This window comes from Nomascus leucogenys, chromosome 15, assembly GCF_006542625.1.
Source record: "Nomascus leucogenys isolate Asia chromosome 15, Asia_NLE_v1, whole genome shotgun sequence".
Taxonomy (NCBI): domain Eukaryota; kingdom Metazoa; phylum Chordata; class Mammalia; order Primates; family Hylobatidae; genus Nomascus; species Nomascus leucogenys.
The window spans coordinates 58118090-58139610 of NC_044395.1; the positions used below are offsets into that span (position 1 = coordinate 58118090).

The 21521-nt window shown below is 40.2% G+C and overlaps 1 protein-coding gene across 2 annotated transcripts in view; it reads left to right on the forward strand.

Annotated features, from left to right (window-relative positions):
- The first annotated feature begins 759 nt into the window (after positions 1–759).
- NARS2 (asparaginyl-tRNA synthetase 2, mitochondrial) overlaps positions 760–21521 on the forward strand; it is a 150366-nt gene continuing 129604 nt past the window's right edge. The window contains exons 1-5 of one of the 2 annotated variants that reach the window (XM_003254654.3): positions 760–1276; positions 4488–4597; positions 7179–7299; positions 9662–9802; positions 20520–20600. In XM_003254654.3, the coding sequence (XP_003254702.2) occupies positions 1136–1276; positions 4488–4597; positions 7179–7299; positions 9662–9802; positions 20520–20600 (594 nt within the window). In that variant the 5' untranslated portion in view covers positions 760–1135. The remainder of the gene's footprint in view (positions 1277–4487; positions 4598–7178; positions 7300–9661; positions 9803–20519; positions 20601–21521) is intronic. The other variant, XM_030829405.1, reaches the window with a different exon arrangement.

Here is a 21521-nt window from a genome sequence, read left to right on the forward strand (position 1 = left end):
GCACTCGGCCAAAGGTTTTACTTTTTAAATTAGATTAAAAACCTTTTCATGACTGTCATTGAGTTACAGAATTTTTTTTTTTTTTAATAAGAGGTAGCCTAATATATAAAAGGGTCACTGTTTCCAGGTCAAACAAATGCAGCTGGCTGTGTTGGAGGGCAGAGGGAAGAGGGAGACTTGGAAGATTTTGGCAGGAAACACTCGACTTTCCTCCAGTCTGTGCAACATCTTCCCGCCGTCTTGCCTGCCATATGCAAGGTCCCTCCAGTTCCTCTTATTTACCTGTCAGAGGACTACCTTCTCCAGGAAGCCACCTCTGGCGTCCCACGCTTAGGCGCTGTCAGGCAAACTGATCACCCTTTTATGCAACTGTCTGTTTAGCTGTCTGATACCACAAGACTGTGACTTGCGCAGAGGGGCTATGTCTGATTTTTCTCTGCGGAGAACTCAGGAACGGAACGACTGATCTGTTCAAGCGAATCCTGTTAACACCTGAGAGCCTCCTCTTAGTTGGATCCCTGTTGTTGACTGATGGAGACGGTTTCCCTCTCCATCAGTCACTCCTTGCCTCTCAGTTTCTCAGCCTCACCTGGAAACTTTAGAAATGAAGACCCTCAGATGTGCTCCCAGGTTCTTTCAGCGATAATCTCTACAACCTTAGGGCATTAGCTCCGCCTCGTCTCGGCCCCTGACCCCGCCCCTCTCCCGCACACCTCCCTAAGCCTGCGTCACAAGTACGCATGCTCTCCCTTCTTCGCCGTAGCGTGACGACGTAAGCGGCGATGGCGTGGTGTCGTAGGACTGGTTTCGCGTGTTGCGGCCCGGGTTCTGTTCGTAGGTTTAGAATTGTCGCCGGTAGTGGGGCGCCCCAGCTGCCAACTGCACGTGGTTTCTTTCTGGCCTTTGCCTAGTGTCCTGTCCATTCCGCCCCGTTGGGAAGTGGGAAGCGGAGAGGTTCTGTGGGGACAGAGCTGGGAGTCCTGAAGGAGAAAGCGCGCAGCCGAGGGGCTCTGGAGTGCCTTAGAGCAGAGCTGCGGCCGCGGAAGGGGAGCCGCTGAGAAAGGAGGGCCGCTGCAGGCGGGGGTCGAACCGCGGGGTCTGGGCTGCTCCCGCGGAGGGCCTGGGCGGACGCGTGATGCTGGGGGTCCGCTGCCTGCTCCGGTCCGTGCGCTTCTGTTCTTCCGCCCCCTTCCCCAAGCACAAACCTTCAGCCAAACTGAGCGTGCGGGACGCTCTCGGGACTCAGAACGCGAGTGGGGAGCGCATTAAGGTCCAGGTTGGTGAATGGGAAGGGAGTGAGTTTTTTCTTGTAGGGACTAATATGGCACATCCACATCTAGCTTTCCTTTTTTTTTTTTTTGAGACGGAGTCTCGCTCTGTCGCCCAGGCTGGAGTGCAGTGGCGCAATCTCGGCTCACTGCAAGCTTCGCCTCCCGGGTTCACGCCATTCTTCTGCCTCAGCCTCTCCGAGTAGCTGGGACTACAGGCGCCCGCCACCACGCCCGGCTAATTTTTTTGTATTTTTTTTTTTTTTTAGTAGAGACGGGGTTTCACCGTGGTCTCGATCTCCTGACCTCGTGATCCGCCTGCCTCGGCCTCCCAAAGTGCTGGGATTACAAGCGTGAGCCACCGCGCCCGGCCCTAGCTTTTCTTTTACGGTCGGGTCAGACACAACTGCCAGCAGGGAAAAGTTAGAAAGTGTAGGCGTCGCGGGTTTGCACTTTTCTGCTTTCCATTACTTTTCACAAAACTTCCGATAACTGTAAAGCGCTGGAACTTTGCTTTCGTGATTCCAGGGTATTACCTGTAAACTTGTTAATCATACCAAAAGTGTAAATGAACAAGTCCCCTTTCTCTATCTTTATCCCTTTATAATGAATATCCAGGTTTATAAAGTGGTTGTCTTGACCTCCCTCCTTGAGAGCAGAAACCGTCTCTTACCTGCGTTTGTATTCACACGTGGCTGACAGCAAATACTTGTTCAAACCATGCCTTTTAAACTTTTAGCCACCTCAGTGCCTATTGTGGGGCTCTGCATGTAATTTGTTTTTAATGAATTTGGAGAAAAAGTGGAATGTAGCAGTTTGAAAGAGCTCTGGAGTTAAGCTGCTTAGGTTTAAATCTCTGCATAGCGGTTTATGCGTTCTACACCTTATTTTCCTCTTGTGGAAAGAGATAATAATTGTCCCTGAGTCCTGAAAACTAAATGAGGTAATGGAAATAGATATTTAGAACAGTGGCTCATAGTCTACAAATGTTAGCTGCCATTGTTTCTCTTGCTGATTATATTATTTGCAGCAGCTCCACATAGAAGAGGTGCAGAATAAACAAGGTGTTTGTTTCTTATTAGGTTGCTGAAGTACACTGATGTGGTTGTGTTTTGAGACAGGGTCTAGCTCTGTCACCCAGACTGGAATGCAGTGGTGTGATCTCAGGTCACTACAGCCTCCATCTCCCAGGCTCGAGCAATCCTCCTGCCTCGGCCTCCAGAGTAGCTGGAATTATAGGCATGCACCACCACACTCTAATTTTTTAAGTTTTTTGTGAAGATGGGTCTCACTGTATTGCCCAGGCTGGTCTCAAACTCCTGGACTCAAGCAGTCCTCCTCCTTCGGCCTCCCAAAATGCTGGGATTACAGGCATAAGCCTGGCAGATGTTGTTATAATAAATACGTATTTTTTGAGTAGGTTCTTGCTCTGTCACCCATAATTGTAGTGACACAGTCATGGTTTGCTGTTGCAGTGATTTTTGTTGTCCTCACATATCCTTTGCTTTTTAGCAGTATGACCAATCTGCTCCTCTTTGCATTTCTTTTGAGTTCCATATTCTTTCCATAGGTCTGTTGGTCTATTAATTGGGCATACATTAATGATACTTTGTGTGCTAGTCAAGAGAAAATTCAAAGATGAAAAGAGAACCTGCTGCCCATGTTAGAGGATTTCAGTTTAGTCCAGTGAGGTTTGATATGGTAGCTACCAGCCACTCTTGGCTCTCAGCACTTGAAGTTTGGCTGGTCCAAATTGAGATGTGCTATAAGTGTAAAATACATACCAATTTTGAAGAACCAAAAAGAATGCAAAATATCTCAGTATGTTTTTATGTTAATAATATGTTGATAATATTTGGGGCATAATAGGTTAAGTAAAATATTTCATCTATTTCTATGTTTAATGTGGCCACAAAAAGAAATTTTAAATTAAACATGTGACTCACATTATATTTCTGTTGGACAGCCCTGCTCCAGTGGTTAAAACAAGTAATTTTAGCAATAGGATAGTTGGTAGTAAGGTAAGTAAAGAACTATAAGAAAACAGGAAGTTACGTAACTGAGAAGGTTAAGGAAGATATCTTGCATGAGGTGATATTTCAGCCAAGTCCTGAAAGATGTGTTCCCTAGGCAGAGGAACTGGGGATGGGGCAGAATTATAATAGCATCCCAGAAAAGCTCGTTGATAAGAACATGAACTTTGAAGTAAGAACTTCCTTTCGAATCTCAGCTCTACTAATCGGTGACTGTGTCCTGGACTATTTAGAGAGGTTATCGTGACATCTCTAAATAATGTTTCAGCAGCTCTAAAATGATAACCACTTCGTTTAGTTTTTCTGAGGATTAAGTAGCATAATATTTATAAAGAGCTTAGAATAGAAGCACATTACAAAGTGCTGAATAAATGTTAACTTTAACAAGTGAAAGTAAGAAAGTAGTCGTTTGGAAATTAGTTTTTGGTTTTTTTTGTTTGTTTTTTTGAGATGGAGTCTTGCTCTGTCACCCAGGCTGGAGTGCACTGGCGCAATCTTGGCTCACTGCAACCTCCGCCTCCCAGGTCCAAGCGATTCTCCTGCCTCAGTCTCCCCAGTAACTGGGACTACAAGTGAGCGCCAACACGCCCAGCTAATTTTTGTATTTTCAGTAGAAACAGGGTTTCACCATGTTGGCCAGGCTGGTCTCGAACTCCCGACCTCAAGTGATCTGTCCTCCTCGGCCTCCCAAAGTGCTAAGATTTCTGCGCCCAACCTGGAAATTACTGTTGATTTAGAATCACCAAAGAGGAGGTGCCTTCTGGGCAGCGCGGTGAGATGAAACCAGAAAGAAGGGCACACCCCACATCCTGAGAAAGGCACCAAGATATGTGCCCTGTTATTTATTGTTGGGCCAGGCAGCAGGGGTCTGGGAGGAAATACTTGGAATTGCCAGTATTGGGAGGATTGGTTATATGAATTAGGCTCATCAACATGAAGGAATGTTAGGCATCCATTCGAAGTGTTGTGCTTTATTACGAAAACCAAAGATAGAATACCAAAGTGTGTATCCTATTGTGATTGAAACATATAAAATTAAGTATGCATATTGGTGAACTAAAAGAAGTTGGTTTGTTGAGGCAGGATTGTGAGTACATGTTTTTCTTTCATTTAGTCTATGTGTGTGTATGTGTAATGAAAACATAAAATGTGTTACGCTCACATTGGAAATATTTGTCTTCCTTAGGGATGGATTCGTTCTGTCCGATCCCAGAAGGAAGTCTTATTCCTGCATGTAAATGATGGGTCATCTTTGGAAAGCCTTCAGGTTGTTGCAGATTCAGGCCTTGACAGTAGGTGAGTTTTGTTTTTTAAAAGAATGCTTTGATTTTTGTTTTTCACCTCTAGTGCTTCTCACTTCCCTACTCCAGTGTTTACGTTGACCCCTGAGTAATCTTTTGAAACAGATCTGCTTTAATAGCTTTGAGGATCAACTCCGAATATTTAGAATCAAGCTCCTTCAAGCCTAGGCCTTTCCTCCTCTATTTGACATCGTCACATGCTGATATCCCGTACCTATGCTTCACTTCAGTCTTTCTTAATTACCTGCGGCTCCCTTAAGCTGTTCTGCTCTTTCCTAATAGCACTTGTACATGTTGCTGCCTCTGCCCAATACTGCCTCTTCTCCTCTTGTCTTTCATAGTTCCTGCTTAGTTAGGCATCATCTGATGTTCCTATCCCATGACTATGTCAGGTACCCCTTTTTTGTGCTCCAATAGCATCCCGTGCCTACGTCTGTCTTAAAATGTATCACATAGGATGGTAATCAACTGTATTCCTATTTGACTCCTCCTGCTAGACTCTTAATTTCCTGAGGTTAGGAATGGCATCTCATTCTTTTTTGTATTCTTGCCCTCTAGCATAGGGCTGACAAGATGACAAGTTATTACCTGTTGAATAAATGGAAGAAACTTTATGGTCTCATTCATCAGGTTTTAAAACTAACACTAGGTCAGGCCTGGTGGCTCACGCCTGTAATCCTAGCACTTTGGGAGGCTGAGACAGACGGATCACTTGAGTCAAGGAGTTCAAGACCAGTCTAGGCAACATAGTAAAACCCCGTCTCTACCAAAAATATAAAAATGAGTTGGTCATCGTGATGTGCACCAATAATCTCCACTACTCGGGGGTTGAGGCTAGAGCATCCCTTCAGCCCTGGAGGTCAAGGCTGTGGTGAGCCAAGATCTTGCCATTGCACTCCAGCCTGTGTGATAGAGCCCTGTCTCCAAAAAATCCCCCCAAACCAAAAACTAACACCATTTTAATGTTAGGTATCAGCTCTGAGGAAGAGAACATTATTCTAATTTGTTAGAATAAGAGTGCTTTGCTATTCCGAGGATTGTTAGGGTTAATGCTGTTTACACATTGAATAGGTTCATGGATCAGAGACTATGTGGTCAACTGGGCAGAACAAAAAAAAATGTTCTGATGTAATAGTAACTCTTTTTCTTTCTGGAGAGAGTCTGACTCTGTCGCTCAGGCTGGAATGTAGTGGCAGGTTCACTGCAACCTCTGCCTCATGAGTTCAGGCAATTCTCGTGCCTCAGTCTCCCGAGTAGTTGGGATTACAGGTGTGCGACACCACACCGGACTAATTTTTTCTATTTTTAGTAGAGACAGAATTTTACCATGTTGGCCAGGCTGGTCTTGAACTCCTGACCTCAAGTGATCTGCCTGCCTCAGCCTCCCAAAGTGCTGGGATTACAGGCATGAGCCACCACACCTGGCCCTAATATTAATGATAACCTTTTAAAAAACTTTGTAATTGTTTTGATTATATCAGTATAGCAATCACATGGGTCTAACGGGACCTAGATTTTAGATTTCTGGAGGATGACTGTCTCTGAGATATTCCCAGGAAACCTTAAGATAATACTTACATTCATATATGTCAGGTAATACATATTTTAAGTCAGAGCATCTCAAATTACTCTCTCAGGTTGATGAAAGTATACCAGATTTCCCCCCCCATAATGCAATAGTGGACAATCTTATTTATATAAATTATGTAAGAATAGCATATATTTAGCAAGCAAACAAAACTGGGTGGAGAATCTCCTGACTTATTTACTTTAATAAAATTTATTGTATTGCTATATTGTATTTCAGTAGTTTATTGGGAAGGCACTTATTGTCATACTTACTGTAATTATGAAATGTTAGAACTAGAACAGATGGGCTGGGAGTGGTGGCTCATGCCTCTAATCCCAGCACTTTGGGAGGACAAGGCAGGAGGATTGCTTGAGCCCGGGTGTTCGAGACCAGCCTTGACAGCATAATGAGACCTGATCTCTTTAAAGAAAAGAAAAAATAATTAGAACAGATGTACTATCATTTACCAGCTCCTTTTTTGATAGATGATTCTTAAATGAACTTAGATGACTTTCTATAGTTGTCATACAGTTAATTTGTGGGTGAACTTGAACTCGAACCTAGTCTTATTAACCAGAAAGTAGCACCTTATGTGCTTAGATCACCAGTCAACTAAGCAAAAAAAAAAAATTTTTTTTTAATTGCAAAAATAGGACAGAGAATTCCCGGATAATTTTATTTTGATTTGCAGTTTTCCCATGTATTCTGTAATCTTTTAAAAAGTGTTTTGGCCAACTAACTTTTTAATGAGGGCCACTTCTTAATTCTGAATTAATTTACAAATTCTTAACTCTATTTGTTCCCATTTTAAAGCTTATGGAATTCATTTTTATAATTTTGTACTCTATTTATACTACAGATTATCCATAGATTCTGAAGATTATTTAACCCAGTAAGGGTAAAAGCTTTTGTCATTAAGTATTTTAATATTCTTATTGCAAAGTTGATATTAAAATGAAGGTTGTATATAATGATATCTTGTTTATCTTGTTTTTTGTTACTATAGAGAATTAACTTTTGGGAGTTCTGTGGAAGTACAAGGGCAGCTGATAAAAAGTCCATCCAAAAGGCAAAATGTGGAACTGAAGGCAGAAAAAATTAAAGTTATTGGAAATTGTGATGCCAAGGTATGATTTCTGACACTTTTGTGGAGGCTGTGTAGGCTTTAAGACAGCGATCTGTTTTAAGTGTGATTATTAGGAAGATGAAACTTAGAATATATTTCATTTGTGACAGATAATTGAAGCAAGCCATACGACCTGTAGAAGCAGTAGCAAAAATTATTTATGTACATAGCTTAGTGAGAGGTAAGTGTTGATTTTTGCATCTCTGTGGTGTGTGTCACAGTTAAAACTTGCTGCTTTTACAAGCATGCCCAGTCAGTCACAATGATATACCCGGGCAGGCTCATTCTTAGGAAAGCTAGGAATGACTTTTGCATGATCTAGAACCGATCATCCAATAATGGTAGGCTCTAGCCACCTTTGGCTGTTTGGTATTAAATCAATTAAAATTCAGTAAAAAAAAAAATCCAGTTCCTCAGTGGCATTATCCACGTTTCAAGTGCTCAGTAGTTGCATGTGGCCACTGGCTACTATATTGGAAAGCACAGAATATTTCCATTTATCACAGAAAGTTCTGTTGGGTGATGCCGATCAGTAGTATTGTAAGGCTTAGGCCGAACAGAGGCAAGAAATTCAGCATTAAGACATGTTTATGCCTGTTTTTGCAAGACTCTTCTGTTAGTTTCATATATATAAGCTTGATAAAGAGGTTAGCGAGAATAAAAGATTATTAATCAAATTCTTTAAATTTACAATGGAGAAAATGAGGCCCAGCCAGATGAAATGATTTGCTTAACATTATGAGCTCATGTGACACAGCTGAAATTTATATTCCAGCCATTTGAATCCTCTGTGTTTTTGCTGTACCTGTCTTCAAACATTTAATGAACAAAAATGAGAAAATATAGGAAAATTGCATCATTTTAATTCATTGTTTATTCTTTCAGTATAATAGGAAGAAATGTAAGGAAATGAAGAAAATGCAATTTTTATTAAAATGTCTTCCTTAATTTCCAAGAAATTCTAATTGACATGTGAAATCAGGAATCAGGTTCTAAGATCTGAAAAATAGAGTGTAGAATAATTTGGAAATCAAGAGCATAATATAGATGGTAACCATTTTTCTTTTCGTTTTTTTTTAGAGGGATCTGTGATTATTAAAAATTTGCCACGTGTTTCACTACAGTAGTTCACCCTTGTCTGTGGTTTTGCTTTTCACGGTTTGTTGCCCACAGTGAACTATGGTCTCAAAATATTACATGGAAAACTCCAGAAATAAACAATTCTTAAATTTTAAATTGCATGCCATTCTCATTGTGTCATGGAATCTTGAGCCGTCCTGCTCCATCCTGCCTAGAATGTGAATCATCCTTTTGTCCTGCTTATCTGTGCTTTATACACTACCTGGCCATTGTTGTCGAAGAAAAAACATAATGTTTATATGGTTTGATACTGTCCGTGGTTTTAGGCATCCACTGGGGGTCTTGGAACATATCCCCTGTGGGTAAGTGGGGGACTACTATATTCTTAAATTGTTCTTCCTTGGCTTCTGTTGGTGTTGATGGCTTCATCTTCCCTGAAGCCCTTCGATTCAGTATCATTTTGAAGTATTCCAACACTAGAGAATTCTGACCCCTAGAATTATGATATGGTCACATTTTCACTTTTAATAAGTATGGTGCTTGTTTCTATACGACATAAAAGTTTGTATTTGTACAAGACTTAAAAAGAATGGATGAGACTGAAAGAAACAGGCTGCCAGTGTAGCTCTTTTTTAGCTTCTCTGTTATCTTTTTAATTAAAACTTTGATTTTTGTCTGAAAGGATGTGTCTGTCTTAATCTTGTAACATGAATGTGAGCAGTGTAGACATATTTCAATGTGGAGCCATAATTTTCCTTCAAATTTTTTGTAAATCTTTACTAGTCTGCTAGATGGAAGTAGCATGTTGATAATAGTAACGAATTGCACCAATTGATTATGAATGATCATGGGCTTTCAAGACGTAGGCAATTTTAAAATTGAACACCAGCCTTGTGTGTACATCTTTATTATCTACAATATTTTGAACTCCTGTGTGCCAAACAGTGGATATTTTGCATAATTAATCCTAACCTATTCGTAGGAAGTGATTCACAGCTAATGGATACAAACTTGATAAATAACAGATGAGCTTCAGTGATATTGGCTCAGTTACTTGGCTAATAAGTAGTAGAGCTAGATTCAAACCTACATCTCTCTGATTCCATCATACCATTCCACTTACCTGGTGGAAATAATGTGGATTAAAATCAGTTATATTAAGAAATAAAGAAGGAAAGGATCTTAGTTTGGTTCCAAAGCGCTATTTAAGAAATACCCTGGAAACTGATTTTTTAAACAGTATCTCTTTTGACTTCTAATTTGTTCTTTTCATTTATTGGCAGAATTTCCCCATCAAATATAAAGAGAGGCATCCTCTGGAGTACCTGAGACAATATCCTCACTTTAGGTGTAGGACTAACGTTCTGGGTTCTATACTGAGGATTCGCAGTGAAGCGACAGCTGCTATTCATTCTTTCTTTAAGGTAAGATCCTAAAAGTTCCCTCTTGACCCTTGGTTATACCTCCTCTCCCTCCTTGTTTCCCTTCATCCCCAAGCAACCACAATCTACTTCCTGTTCCTTTGTGTTAGCTTGTGTTTTTCTAGAGTTTTATGTAAATGAAATCATTCAGCGTATACTATTTTTTGTCTTTTTTCACTTGGCATAATTATTGAGATTCATCCATGTTGTTATGTGTATCAGCAATTTGTTCCCTTTACCACTAAGTATGATGTTAGGTTTTAACATCCTATTATAGGTTTTAATAGATGCTCTGAATTTGGTTGAGAAAGTTCCCTCCTCTTCCTTATTTGCTGAGTTTTATCAAGAATGGGTATTGGGTTTTGTCAATTTTTTCTGCATTTTTTTTTTTTTTTTTTAGTTTGTAATGCTGAATTACATTGATTAATTTTTTAATGTTAAACTAACCCAGCATTTCTGGGAATATAGATATATTCTAATATAGATGTCTTACATTGGCCGGGCGCAGTGGCTCATGCCTGTAATCCCAGCACTTTGGGAGGCCGTGGTGGGTGGATCACCCGGGGTCAGGAGTTTGAGACCAGCCTGGCCAACATGGTGAAACCCCCCGTCTCTACTAAAAATGCCAAAAATTAGCTGGGCATGGTGGCAGGTGCCTGTAATCCCAGCTATTAGGGAGGCTGAGGCAGGAGAATTACTTGAACCTGGGAGGTGGAGGTTGCAGTGAGCCGAGATTGTGCCACCGCGCTCCAGCCTGGGCAACAGAAGGAGACTCTGTCTCCAAAAAAAAAAAAAGTCTTACATTAATATATTAATAATATAAGTATATGATATTATAGATGTATTCTTTTAATATGTTGTTGGATTCAATTTGCTGTAACTTCGTTTAGAATTTTTGCCTCACCACTCAAAAGGGATATTATTCTGTAGTTTTGTTTTCTTCTAATGTCTTTGTCTGGTTTTGGTATCAGGGTAAGGTTGACCTCATTCAATGAGTTGGGGATATTCCCTCCCTTTATCTTTTCTAAAAGTAAAATTACACAGTTATCCATACAGTTACGATTATTTCTTTCTTAAATGTGAATTCACTAGTGAATTCATCTGAGTGTCTACTTTCAAATATGTCTTTTTTTTCTCGGGGGTACAGTTTTTATAATTCAAGTTCTTTTTAATTTTATTTTAATTTTATCTTGAGATGGGGGTCTCACTGTGTTGCCTGGCCTGTCTTGAACTCCCGGACTCAAGCAGTCCTCTTCCTTCAGCCTCCCAAGTAGCTGGGGTTACAAGCATGTGCCACCATGCCCAGAAAATTGTTATTGCCATTTTTTTGTTTTAAAATTATTTATTGGCCAGCTGCAGTGACTCACACCTGTAATCCCAGCACTTTGGGAGGCTGAGGTGGGCAGATCACTTGAGGTCAGGAATTTAAGAGCAGCTTGGCCAACATGGTGAAACCCCATCTCTACTAAAAATACAAAAATTAGCTAGGCATGGTGGTGGATGCCTGTAATCCCAGCAAGTTGGGAGGCTGCAGCAGGAGAATCGCTTGAGCCCAGGAGGTGGAGGTTGCCTTGAGCCAAGATCACACCACTTGCACTCCAGCCTGGGTGACAGAGTGATACTCTGTCTCAAACAACAACAAAATTATTTATTTATTTATTTAGAGATGGATCTTGTTATGTTGTCCTGATTGGAGTGCAGTGGCTGTTCACAGGTGCAGTCATGGTGCACTACAGCCTTGCATTCCTGGCCTCAAGCAGTCCTGCCTCACACTCCTGAGTAGCTGGGACTACAGGTGTATGTCACTGCACCTGGCTTAATTTCTTGAATAGTTAAACAACTGTATAGCTTATCTATTTTTTCTTGAGTGAACTTTGGTAGTCTGACTTTCAAGAATTGATCCGTTTTATTTAAGCTTTTAAACTTATTGCCATAAATAATAAATTGCTATTGGTATCCCCTTATTATTTTAATATCTGTAGCATCTATAATGATGTTGCCTCATTCCTATTGATAATTTGTGGCCTCTCTTTTCTGATTAGCCTGGTTAGAGGTATACTGATTTATCAAGCTTTTTTTAAAATCTCTGTTATTATCTTTGCTTTCAAATCTACTTTGATATTATAACCACTAGAGCTTTCCTTTGATTAGTGTTAGCATATATTTTTTTTCTATCCTTTTTCCTTTAAACCATAGTTAACCCTTGAACAACATGGAGGTTGGGGCGCCAACTCTTTATGTAGTCAGAAATCCAAGTATAGGTCAGGTGCGGTGGCTTATGCCTGTAATCCCAGCACTTTGGGAGGCCGAGGCGGGCAGATCACTTGAGGTCAGGAGTTCGAGACCAGCCTAACTAACATGATGAAACCCAATCTCTACTAAAAATACAGAACGGCCGGGCATGGTGGCGGGTACCTGTAATTCCAGCTACTTAGGAGGCTGAGGCAAGAGAATTGCTTGAACCCGGGAGGCGGAGGTTACAGTGAGCTGAGATCGTGCCACTGCACTCCAGCCTGGGCGACAAGAGCTTGACTCTATCTCAAAAAAAAAAAAAAAAAAAAAAAAAAAAAATGTAGGTATAAATTTTTGCCTCCCCAAAAACATAACTAATAGCTCACTGTTGACTGGAAGGCTTACTGATAATGTAAATAGTTGAGTGACACATATTTTGTATTTTACAAAAAGTACAAGGTTTTCTCACTTGCTGGCATAGCTGTAGCAACAGTTTCACGATATCCTTATTTTTACGTAAGAAAAAATTCTGTCAGTGTTCTTTATGCTGGATTTGTCTTGAAATGGCAGGCAGCTGCAGACCTCAATCTGCAGTACATATTAAGAAATTAAACTTTTATGTCTAATGTCGTGACTTTTCTCCGCTTCTTGGGAGTACTTCTAGCCTCTGTCGTAGTACTTCGTATGAGTCCCATGGTGTTAATTAAGGTTTACGGTATTGCACTGAAACTGATGAAAAATAATGTGAGAACTACAAGAGATTGCTTTTTACCGCGACACACAATTTACTGAGAGATGAACTGCTCATGAGACGATTATCATCAGAGAGTGTTTTAAGTGGATACTTGTACCACTTGAGCTCACTGTAGTGGCTATGAAATTATTGTACATACTGTATATAACTACTTTTATGCATTTATGGTTTAATACTGCACTTTTATGTTTGTTTACATTTCTCTCTACTGCAAATGGTGCCCTGTATGGTCTGTGTTTGTGTAAGTTTTGATAAATTTTAACTTATTGTAAAAGATTTGTGTGTATTTATGGTAGTAAATAACATATACAAAATCTACATATATTTTATGCATCCATGGCATACTTTTTTCTTAATTTAAAAAATATTTCTAGGCTATGCTGTTCGTCTGCAAACTTTTTCACATTGCTGCAAATCTCCAAAAAATTTTCCAGTGTATTTATTGAGAAAAATCCATGTATGAGTAGACCCATGCAGTTTAAATCTATCTTGTTGAAGGGTCAAATGTATTTGTATCTTTATATTTTAAATTGCATTTCTTGTTGGCAGCATATAGTTAGAGCTTGCTTTTTATACCCAGTCTGATAATCAGTCTCTCTCTCTTAATTTGGGTGTTCAGATCATATACATTTAATGTGAATATTGACATGGTTTTGAGTCATCTTGCTGTTTTCATTTCTGATTGTCCTATCTGTTCTTTGTTCTCTTTTTTCTCTTTTTTTGCTGCATTTTGCATTATTTCTTATTTCTTACCTTCTTTGTTTTTCTCTTAACTATAACTCTGTTTTGTTATTTTAGTGGCTGCTTTAGGGTTTATAGTATACATCTTTAACTTCAGTTGATGTTTTACCACCTAACATATAATGTAATAACCTTATAATATATACTTATGTTTCTTTCCTCCTTTATGTTATTTTTGGCTATGCATTTTACTTTTATATATGTTATAAATCCTGTGATTCATCATTGTTATTCAGGCAATCAATTATCTTTTAAAGAGATTTAAATAATAAAATCATATATTTACCTATGTAGTTATTATTTCTGGGGCTCTTAATTTAGATCTCATATCTGGATGTTTGGTTTGGGTTGTTCATTTGTTTTAAATAAAGACAAGGTCTCACTGTGTTGCCCAGGCTGGTCTCCAACTCCCAGCCTCAAGCGATCTTCCCGCCTTGGCCTCCCAAAGTGCTCATTACAGGCATGAGCCACTGCGCCTGGCCTAGGCTGTTTTTTATGTCTTTTATGTCTAGTTAACATTTCAAACATGGACTGTAGTTTTAATAACTGTTTAAAAACAGTTGTGTCTTTTTCTCCTGATGTTAACATGTCTGTTATGAGTTAGTTTTGATTGGTCTCTTCATTATGGGTTATGGATTCTTGACTCTGCATGACCTAGCTTTGGGTGCCAGACATTGTGAATTTTACCTTGTTGGATGCTGTGGGTTTTCACACAGATATTGATATCTGTTTGATTCTTTGAGGTCTTGCTTGTGTTATTTGTTAAGCAGGTCTGTAGCAGTGCTCAGTCTAGTACTATTTATTCCTCACTGAGGCAAAGCCTTCCTTAGGTCCCGACCTAGGGCCTTGGGAATGATGAGTTTTTCTAGTTTATGGAACAGGTGTTGTTTCCAGCCAGCATGTGAGCACTGGGCACTGTTTTCGCTAATCTTTTTAGATGGTTCTTTCCCTAGCATTGGATAGTTTCCTCACACAAATGCACTGATCTACCTAATACTACAGGGGGGCCTTCTGCAGCTCTCTCCTCTCTGATGTTCTAGGGTATGAACTCTAGCCACTTGGATCTCTCCAGACTCTGAGTTGTGTCTCTTCAACTCAGGGAGTCTGCTGGGCTCTACCTTACTTTTTCCCCTTCCCTGTGCTGTGGCCTGGAAGATCTCAAGGCAGTAAGCTGTTCTACAGGTAGGGATTTACCATGTTTGTTTCCCATCTCAGAGAGAGATGGCTTTTGTTGCCTGATATCTGTTGTCTTTGAAAACTGTTGTTTCATGGGGTTTGCTTTTTATTGTTACTGTTTTTGTTGTTGTTTTATAGTGTTTTTGGTTGTTTCCTGTTTCTCCATCTTGGTCATAGATCTATATTTTGTATAACGTAAGCACTAATTTTAAAGAGTTACTGGTGTTGATCAAGTAGGTCTATCTAACGACTAAAGACATTTTGTCTCATTTAGCTTTGCTTCTCAACCATTTCCCTCTACCTGGGAAAGCCACAGTTTAATGTGGTTGACAAGTTGCTAAGGTGAAGGGACCTTCTCTCCCTGTGGATCCAGCAGAGAAAGGCAAGGAGTGATACAGGAGATAAAGTTTATTGTTATTCCATGTGGTTTTGTGAGGCTTCCTGTGGTACTTCTCCAGATCTAGCTAATTTGCAGAGATTGTGTAATAGTGGATATAGCCTTCCCTTGGGCAGTATCCAAATTCACACAGCCCTAATCTCGCCAAGAAAGTTCTTGCCCCTTGAAAAAGCTCCTTCAGATTAACTTTTGGTCAAAGAGCTAAAGAACATCATGGCTTTAAGGCATATGCTTTTGATAAAACAAAGGAAAATAAATCAAATTATATAATGTCATCCCATTATAGTTTGTAGGGGTCCGGTTACACATGCTGTCAGAAACGTTGCTATGCAGCTTCCATGTGGATTTTCAGTAGTGCTTGAACCACACAATTGTAAAAATACCTTTTTGTTTTTTAACCACATGGCTTCAACGGCTGATAAAGTATTAATTCTGAAGGTTTTGTAGGCTTTTGGCCACTAGGTGGTGGTATTGACAAGTAGACTACACTATACATTGATTACTTGAAACTTTTAGAGATATGTAAACAATTAAAAAATAAGACAAGCTACAAAAATTGAAATAAAAAAATAAAGTAGTCAGGGTGCAGTGGTTCACATCTGTAATCCCAGCACTTGGGGAGGCTGAGGCAGGAGGATCTGTTGAGCCCAGGAGTTGGAGACCAGCCTAGGCAACATAGTGAGACTTGGTCTCTAGTAAAAATAATTAGCCAGGCATGGTGGCATGTGCCTGTAGTCCCACCTACTCAGGAAGCTGAGGCAGGAGGATCACTTGAGCCCAGGAGGTGGAGGCTGCAGTGATCTGTGTTTGTGCCACTGAACTCCAGCCTGGGCAGGAGAGTGTCTTAAAAATATTATTACTGGGCGCAGTGGCTCATACCTGTAATCCTAGCACTTTGGGAGGCCAAGGCGGGCGGATTGCCTGAGTTCAGGAGTTCGAGACCAGCCCTGGCAACACGGTGAAACCCTGTCTTTACTAAAATACAAAAAAATTAGCTGGGTATGGTGGCGTGTGCCTGTAGTTCCAGCTACTCGGGAGGCTGAGGTAGAAGAATTGATTGAACCCGGGAGGTGGAGGTTGCAGTGAGTAGAGACTGCGCCACTGCACTCCAGCCTGGGCAACAGAGCGAGATTCCATCTCAAAAATAATAATAATAATAATAATAATAATGTGTGTGTGTGCGCGCGCGCGCGCGCGTGTGTGTGTATTTTTTTTTTTTATACGGAGTTCGCTCTATACCCAGGCTGGAGTGCAGTGGCGTGATCTTGGCTCACTGCAACCTCCGCCTCCCAGGTTCAAGCGATTCTCCTCCCACAACCTCCCAGGTAGCTAGGACTACTGGTGCGTGCCACCATACCCAGCTAATTTTTGTATTTTTAGTAGAGACAGGGTTTCACTATGTTGCCCATGCTGGTCTAACTCCTGACCTCAGGTGATCCACCTACCTCAGCCTCCCAAAGTGCTGGGATTGCAGGCGTGAGCCACCGTACCTGGCCAAAAATTATTAAAAGTAAAATTTGAAAAACATTCATGGCCGGGCGCTGTGGCTCACACCTGAAATCTCAGCACTTTGGGAGGCCGAGGCAGGCAGATCATGAGATCAAGAGATCAAGACCATCCTGGCCAACATGGTGAAACCCCGTCTCTACTAAAAATACAAAAATTAGCTCGGCATGGTGGTGCGTGCCTGTAGTCCCAGCTACTCGGGAGGTTGAGGCAGGAGAATCACTTGAACCCGGGAGGCGGAGGTTGCAGTGAACCAAGATTGCGCCACTGCACTCCAGCCTGGCGACAGAGTGAGACTCTGTCTCAAAAAAAAAAAAAAAAAAAATTCAAGTGGTTGGAAATAACTTGAATTTTAGCACCATTCATGATAGAGTAGTTACAAAAATAGACACTTTTTGAGTAGTAATAAATTCACTTAGTAATTGTAAAGACCTGGAGAATATAATTCTGTTACTTACCTTTATGTGATAGTTATCTACCTTTATGTGTGATACTTAGGATTCAGTTGTTTAAAGAAGCCTTTCTCGAGTACTATAAGGCATATTAAGTAATAGTTATACATTACCTAGTATTTTGTAGTGTTTCTTTGATCTGTTACTTTGGGTTTGCTAAAAGATGTTAAGCCTCCAAATAAAAAATTTTCGTAAGTTTCAGTTTTGTTAATTAAAATATAGAAATGTGGGGAAAAAATAGAAACTTGAACAGTACTTTTAAGTTAAGACACTTTAAGGATCTAAGGTTATTTCTTGGTTTGAGTATGAAAAATATTTTTTGTATAACCTTGTTTGCTCATAGACATACTTGTTATGTACTAAAACTTGGCTATTTAGAATCCTCAAGGAATGAGTCATTCAGAAAAGCCAAGTTTCTGAAATAACCGTGGAATTTTCTCTTTAGGCACCAATTTTTTCTAAATTCCAGTGGAAGTGTTCCTAAAATGGATTACTTACTTTCCCCTCTTCTTCAGTGAGCCAGTAGAAAAGATTCTGCTCTTTCTCTCTCAATGAGTCGAGGTTCTTCCTGTGAGTATCAGGGATTGTTCTCCTCTGTATGGCAGCGTTTTCAAAGCCTGCCACTATGTGAAGTATTTTTGTTGTTGTTGTTTTGAGATGAAGTCTCATACTGTTGCCCGGGCTGGAGTGCAGTGGTGCAGTCATGGCTTACTGCCACCTTAATCCCCCCAGGCCCAAGTGATCCTCCTACCTCAGCCTCCCAAGTAGCTGGGACTATAGGCATGCACCACTGTGCCTGGCTAGTTTTTTTAAATGTATTTTTTGTAGAGATGGGATCTCACTGTGTTGCTTAAGCTGGTCTTGAACTCCTAGGCCCAAGCAATCCTGCCTGGACCAGCCAAAGTGCTAGGGTCCAGATGTGAGCCACTGTGCCCCAGCCTATGTGGAGTATTCTTTACCTTTGTGTAGAATGCCTCCAAATTGCTATGCCTTTGAGTTCCTGTGACTGCTGTTTATGGTTTTTTTGTTGTTGTTGTTTTTTGTTTTTTTTTTTTGAGACAGAGTCTCGCCATGTCACCCAGGCTAGAGCACAGTGTCGTGATCTCGGCTCACTGCAACCTCTGCCTCAGCCTCCCATCTGGGACTACAGGTGTGCACCACCACACCGGGCTAATTTTTGTATTTTTTAGTAGAAACTGGGTTTTACCATGTTGGTCAGGCTGGTCTCAAACTCCTGACCTCAGGTGATTCACCCGCCTCAGCCTCCCAAAGTGCTGGGATTACAGGCGTGAGACACTGCTCCTGGCCTCTTTATGGAATTTTAAAATCTCTTCTTGCTGTCACTTTGTGTTGTCTGTGGCCTGCCCGTGGCTAGCAATTCCTTTCACGTTTCCTTTTTTGTTGATTCTGATTAAATGATAGTTATTTCAGTTAACAAGTGAAAGAAAAAGATAATCTATTAGTCTTCTCTTACTGATGTATATGGGCCGTAATGTATGAACTTTATAATTTTGGGATATTCAGAGCCTTATAAAATACCTGGTTTTAGAATGTGTATTAAAATATTTAGATACTTGGAGGTGATGGGTGGAATCTGAAACATTGGGTGAAAGTGTTTGCTTTTATTTTTGGCCCCTTCTGTGGCCTTCATGTCTCTACTTAGGAACCCCTTTGCTGTGGGACAGTATTAGTAAGTGACACTGGAAACCTATTTGAGGCACATACTGACAATACTTAACCACTCCTTGCTATTTACTTTCCTTTTTTTCATTTTACTCCCCTACCCACTTTCACTTTTTTGGACTTCGTTTGCACGGCTTTATTATTCTTCCTTTGTACTCTCTCCTTTATTAGCGTTTGGTAACGTTAGGAACTTTGATAAGTCTTGCTAGCAGTTTTAAAGCAGCGAAAGCAGCTGGGCCGTTTTGTAATGTTTAGCATTAGTTAAGTATTAAAAATAATTCCCACTAGATGTGTGATTTAAAAAAAAATCTCAGTTATTTTCATAAGATTTACAGTGCAGTTTCTTGTGGCATTTGACCAGTTCTAACTTGGGCAATCATGTTTAGCCGTTAAATTTTCTCCTCCCTCTCCACCTCCCCTTCCCCACCCTCGTTTCCTTTGGATTTTTCACTTCCTTTCTTTGTTTACTGCACTCATGTTCATAGTTGCCTACATTCATGTGGAAGAAATGTTTCATGTCTGTGATTCTTGGCTCCTAGGAGATAAAAATTTTATGCAGTAATGTTATTGATCAGATTTTATTGGTTTTCTATAATGTGCTCTGTGCAGCACGTCTGGGCATGTTGCTGTCAGATTAAGTGTACATTTTAATACTTTCTGAGACTGCTAATTTAGAACTTGAATATTTAATCAGTCCACATCATAAGGCAAGTTGTTGACTGAATACTTTGTATTATAGCCAGAATACTTGAATTTGAGAAGGGTCATATTCGGGAGGTCCCTGGTAATGCATAGAGACAATCTACACTCCACCAAACTTGGCAGAGATATGTATGTAAGAATTTATTGTATTGATTCCAAGGCCAAAATTCTGCATTAAGCATGTACCACATTTCTATTATAAATTCACTTTTCGTTACCTGCAGTCCCACCCTGCAAACATCTACACTGTGTGTAACCTTTTGCTTACATCCATAGTCAAAATGAAAGAAGCATAACCTTGAAGTTGCTGACTAGCAACAGCTTTTGTGGTTCACTGATGGAAATAGTCTCAGACTTTTGTTCGGAAGGGCTGCAATTGGGGACGTCAGTAATGGATGGCTTTGCTGCTGCTCAGAATATTCCTTCAGGCAAAGGAAGTACACTGCCTGTGCCATGTGTAGTCCATTGTGCCGTCAGTTTAATGACAGAGACCTCCTAAAGATCATTTCTGCCTTTTTTTGCTGTTTGTTTATTCATTCTCTATTTGTCTACTTTTTCTCCTTTGTTGGTGGTTCATTACAATTGAGGTCATATTTCAAGATAAGTTTATACTGATCGCTTTGTATTCCCCTAGCAGCGTGGGCAGCATCATTATGCATTAGCCTAGAGTGTGCGTATGTGTTTGTTAAATCACCACCAAAATGGTAGAGAAATGGGAAGAGAATATAGTACTAAAGAGAGAGCATGAAGACCTAGGTTCTAGACCTGGCTCAGCCACTGACTAATTGTGTAATTTGTGGAAAGTCACTACATCTGTCTGGGACTTAACTTCCTTATCTTTGATATGAAGAGGTTGGACTAGTTAATGTCTAAGTGTGTTCCTGAATTAAAATTATTTGTGCCCCTGTGGGTAGTTAAAACACTCAACTGATTTTCAATAGTTGTAATATTTAGGGGATTAGGGAGGGGTTTGATATAGCATTTGCTTAGTGTGCCATTTTAATACTATAAGAGGATGTGTGTTCTTGGAATTGTTGAATATGCAAATATCCTGAAAATGGTGGTTTTCTTTTTCAGGACAGTGGCTTTGTACATATTCATACTCCAATAATCACATCCAATGACTCTGAGGGAGCTGGAGAACTTTTTCAACTTGAAGTAAGTTTTGCTTCCCATCTTGAGGGGCACATTGCTGTTTAATATATTTCATTTGAGGGTTTGAAATTTAATAATAGTTTTGTGGACAGAAGACTATGAGCAGCACCTGAAATTGTCAGTAAAAATCCTTGAAAAACTTACATAGCCAATCAAACCAGTCTGATTTCCTGTACTACCAGCTGTCTTATACTGTGACAGATAAGAATGAATTTTTTTTTTTTTTTGAATCGGAGTCTCACTCTGTGGCCAGGCTGGAGTGCAGTGGCATGATCTCGGCTCACTGCAACCTCCGCCTCTAGGGTTCAAGCGATTCTCCTGCCTCAGCCTCCCGAGTAGCTGGGACTATACAGGTGCCCGCCACCAGGCCCAGATAATTTTTGTATTTTTAGTAGAGACGGGGTTTCTCCGTGTTAGCCAGGATGGTCTCGATCTCTTGACCTTGTAATCCGCCTGCCTTGGCCTCCCAGAGTGCTGGGATTACAGGTATGAGCCACCTCGCCTGGCCAAGAGTGAATTTTTAATTTAGCACTCTATTTACTTTTCCTAAGTTACTGTGAATTGGTGAACTAGAGAAATTTGAAGAGGTAAATGAGGATTTTAAGCTCTCTGTTATGCAGATTCAATCCACAGTTAATATTTGTGGATGTATGTCATATTTTAAAATATAAATAAAAATAGAAGAGTATACCTGTAAATATCATTTTCTTTAAAATTCTTTAAAAAAAAATGAATTTCTTTAAAAAATTCATTTTTTCATAAGAATGATTTATGTTTTGTTCATCCCATGAAGGCTCTTAAATCTGTCCAGCAATCATTTTTTGAGTTCCTAGTACATGCCAGGCATTGTCAGCCTGCCCTTACTGCAGATATTTTTTAAGTTATCAGTTTTTCTTATTGGAGGCAGTCAAAAGCCTTGCATTT